The 3,394-nt window shown below is 34.0% G+C and overlaps 1 protein-coding gene across 4 annotated transcripts in view; it reads right to left on the bottom strand.

The window, feature by feature from the left end:
• LOC115211627 (prolyl 3-hydroxylase 1) overlaps window positions 1-2,993 on the bottom strand; it is a 201,578-nt gene extending 198,585 nt beyond the window's left edge. For 2 of the 4 annotated variants that reach the window (XM_029780247.2, XM_029780250.2), the window contains exon 1: window positions 1,978-2,993. In XM_029780247.2, the coding sequence (XP_029636107.1) occupies window positions 1,978-2,409 (432 nt within the window). In that variant the 5' untranslated portion in view covers window positions 2,410-2,993. The remainder of the gene's footprint in view (window positions 1-1,977) is intronic. The other 2 variants (XM_029780248.2, XM_029780249.2) reach the window with 2 other exon arrangements.
• Window positions 2,994-3,394: the final 401 nt, after the last annotated feature.

The raw sequence follows: 3,394 nt of genomic DNA, 5'->3' as shown, positions 1-3,394 counted from the left end.
CTAGAAAGTTACCCTCCCAGGCACAAGTCCGGGCAAGGTTATTTTTATGGAAGACCAACAGTCGCCCATGCATACCGGCCTCCCCTCTCCATGCCACCAGTGTTATCCAAGGGAGAGGCAAAGGCTGATACAGCTTGGCACCTGTGACGTTGCAACTCCTTTCTACAGCTGAGTGAACTATAGCAACGTAAAATAAAGTGTCTTGCTCAAGAACACAACACGCAGCCCGGTCCGGGAATCGAACTCACAGCCTCACGATCGTAAGCTAGATGCTCTAACCACTGAGCTATATATATACGTATATAAATATATATACGCATATAAGTATACATACATACATATACGTATATAAATATACATACATATACGTATATAAATATACATATATACATACATATATATACGTATAAAAATATACATATATACATATATATACATACACATACGTGTATACATACTTATATATACACATACAATATACACACACACAAACAGACAGATATGATGATATATATGTATACATAATAATTTTTTATATTTTATTTGTTTCAGTCACATGACTGGGGGTCATGTTGGAGCACCACCAAGGCAAGTGTAGTTAAATAACTCGACCCCAGAATTTATTTTTAAGTCTGGTACTTATTTTCTCGCAGCCGTTTCCCAAATCACTGAGTTACAGGAACGTAAACAAACCAATTCCGGTTGCCAAGCTGTGGTGGAGGCATACACAAACACATACACACACATGCATATGTATATATTCATGCATGTATATGACAGACTCCTTTCAGCTTTTATATATCAAATCCATTCACAAGGCATTAATTGACCGAGGCTACAGTATAAAACACTTGCTCAAGGTGCCGCTTTCTTGTGGCTTCTTAACTATAATATATATAAAACAAAACTTCCAATGCTTATATAATATATATAAAGCAATATATTATATATAACATTATATGTGCGTGTAATAATACAGGCCTATATATTATACTATATATATATATGTATTGAATTATTATTAGTCAATATATATATATATATATATATATATATATATATATATATATATATATATATATTGACTAATAATAATTCAATATGACGATTATATAACAAAATAAGTCTGTATTTGAAAGGTTAATTATCGTTGATTCTATAGAGATGTAACGTGTCGGCCTGCAGTTGTACCGAAGCGGCAGAAACTCAATTCGCTGAACTTTGAAGAATTTTAGCAAGATGAGGAAATCTAAGAGTTTGTGCTCCTTCCAACAAGCATTACAGACGTTGTGGATTTAATTTAGAAACGTTTTATAAAAATGTGACATATCATCAGCTTTAAGAATATGTATAATTACGGTAGAACACGATTATAAAATTGTTTACATGTAAACATACTCGCTGTCAGTCACATCCATCGATTAGTTGTCAAAGTAAGCAAAAACTTTCTAGAAGTTTTGAAATTTAAGTATCATCGATGCAGTAAGTGTCGCCGAAGGAAAATTCTTTGGATTTGTTTGTGTCACATTAATAGTCACATCTTATCATTTCTTCTCTAAACATTACTTTAACTACATTTCAGGCTTCTTGTATTACGAAAGATAAACATTGAGTAAGAAATGTCAACTTGTCCCAAATAAGAAAGTTTAATTTGTATTACATCTTGATTGTTGATTAGTTGTTAATCAGATAAAAGTTTCACCATTAAGTTAGTACCCATCCACTATAGTTAATGGAAATACAAATAACTACTAAAACTTTCAACAGAGAAAGGGGCTTAGAGTTTACACCCTGTGTAAATATAATAGGAAACGAATTAAATGTCATTCGAATGTAAAAGGCCCACGAAGTCTGTAACGCCAATGTATTAGAAAACGTTTCAGGTTTAACCTAATTTTAAGGGGTTACGTTCGATATAAAGGGGTATTTCAAATATGCAGTTCATTCATGTAAGGGGAAAAAAGTATTCGGACTTACCTTATAATGACAGAACTGTAAATAATCGTATGGCATTCGCATCTCGAAATCGTCTTCGATATCAAAGTGAACAGATACATCAGGCCTGTTTGGCATGTTCTTTTGTTTACACATTCGAACACAGTTCGATACTTTGATAATCTTGAAGAAAAACGGTATCATATTCTCCAAATCCGGGGAAACTGAAGTTTCGTTTTCATTCATCACTTTTCCTCGACATTCACGCCGACAACTAATTAAAGTACTTCGGTAGAATTTATAATCTTTCAAAGCATCTTTGATATGTTTCACACAATCAACCCAGCCTTGACTACTGTAAGCTTCCCTTGCTCTGCTGTATATTAGATCGTATGTATCCGATGATGGTTCGATTGCTAATATTTGCGCAATATTCACCAGGCAGAAGCCGAGAATAAGTCCCCTTATCGCCATGTTATATAAATATAAATCCTTCTGTATAAAAATATATATATAAGTTTCAAAAAGTATTCTAGTAAACAGCCTATTGAAAATTTACATCACAAACAAATCATTTATAAAAAGTTGTTCGAAGAATTTCGGTGGTGAAACAACAAAGTATCTAAAAATCGCAGATGAGAGCCGATGGAGACAAGCTAAGAATTATTCTGCTGATTCAGGTGATTGTAACGATAGCAGAGCCAAGAATGGGACACGTGTACAAAAAAAAAAAAAAATTAAAGGCAAAGGCGGAATAGAGACTTAGACGAGGAAGAATATAAATATGCGTCTGACAATATATTTAACTATAAGCAAAACACTAGCTCGCTTGTATATTCATATAATATTGAAATAAATGGTGTTTGCAGCAGCATGAGAAGAGAAAATAACTTTTTTCCGCATGCTCTCTTTCTCGCTTTCTTCTTCCTAAAGTGACGACTGTGTTTCGCTGACTGCTTTGTTGACTGCTCCTGATAGAATCACATTACAAATGTGGTAAGAGTTACTTTTGAGTAGGCCGACACGTAAGAAGGCCAGCTTCTCCAACTATGATATGTACACACACACAAAAAAAAAGTCAGCAATGATTAGATATATAAAGTTTGTAAAAGGGAAAGCTGGAAAACGAAATTTGGCAATTTTTGTGCCTGAATTAAAAATGATTTCGTCCATCCTATTTAGAAAAGCTGATTACGCTTTATCAAATATAGTACCAACGTTTATTATTTCTGACATATGAACAAGTGGCGAAATTTAATTTTAATCAATAAAAATTTCGAGAGTTGTCCCGCTTTTTTTTTTACCAAACTTGATAATTTAGGTAGTGATTATTCTCAGGCGGGGCTGTGCGGTAAGAAGTTTTACCCAACCACATAGTTCCGGGTTCAATCTCACTGTGTGGAAACTTGGGCAAATGTCTTCTACTATAGCTCTGGATCGACCAGAGTCTTGTGAGTGG

Source organism: Octopus sinensis, linkage group LG5 (genome assembly GCF_006345805.1).
Source record: "Octopus sinensis linkage group LG5, ASM634580v1, whole genome shotgun sequence".
Lineage (NCBI taxonomy): Eukaryota > Metazoa > Mollusca > Cephalopoda > Octopoda > Octopodidae > Octopus > Octopus sinensis.
The sequence above is the reverse complement of the archived record's forward strand: the minus strand, read 5'-3'. Positions and strand labels throughout refer to the sequence as shown.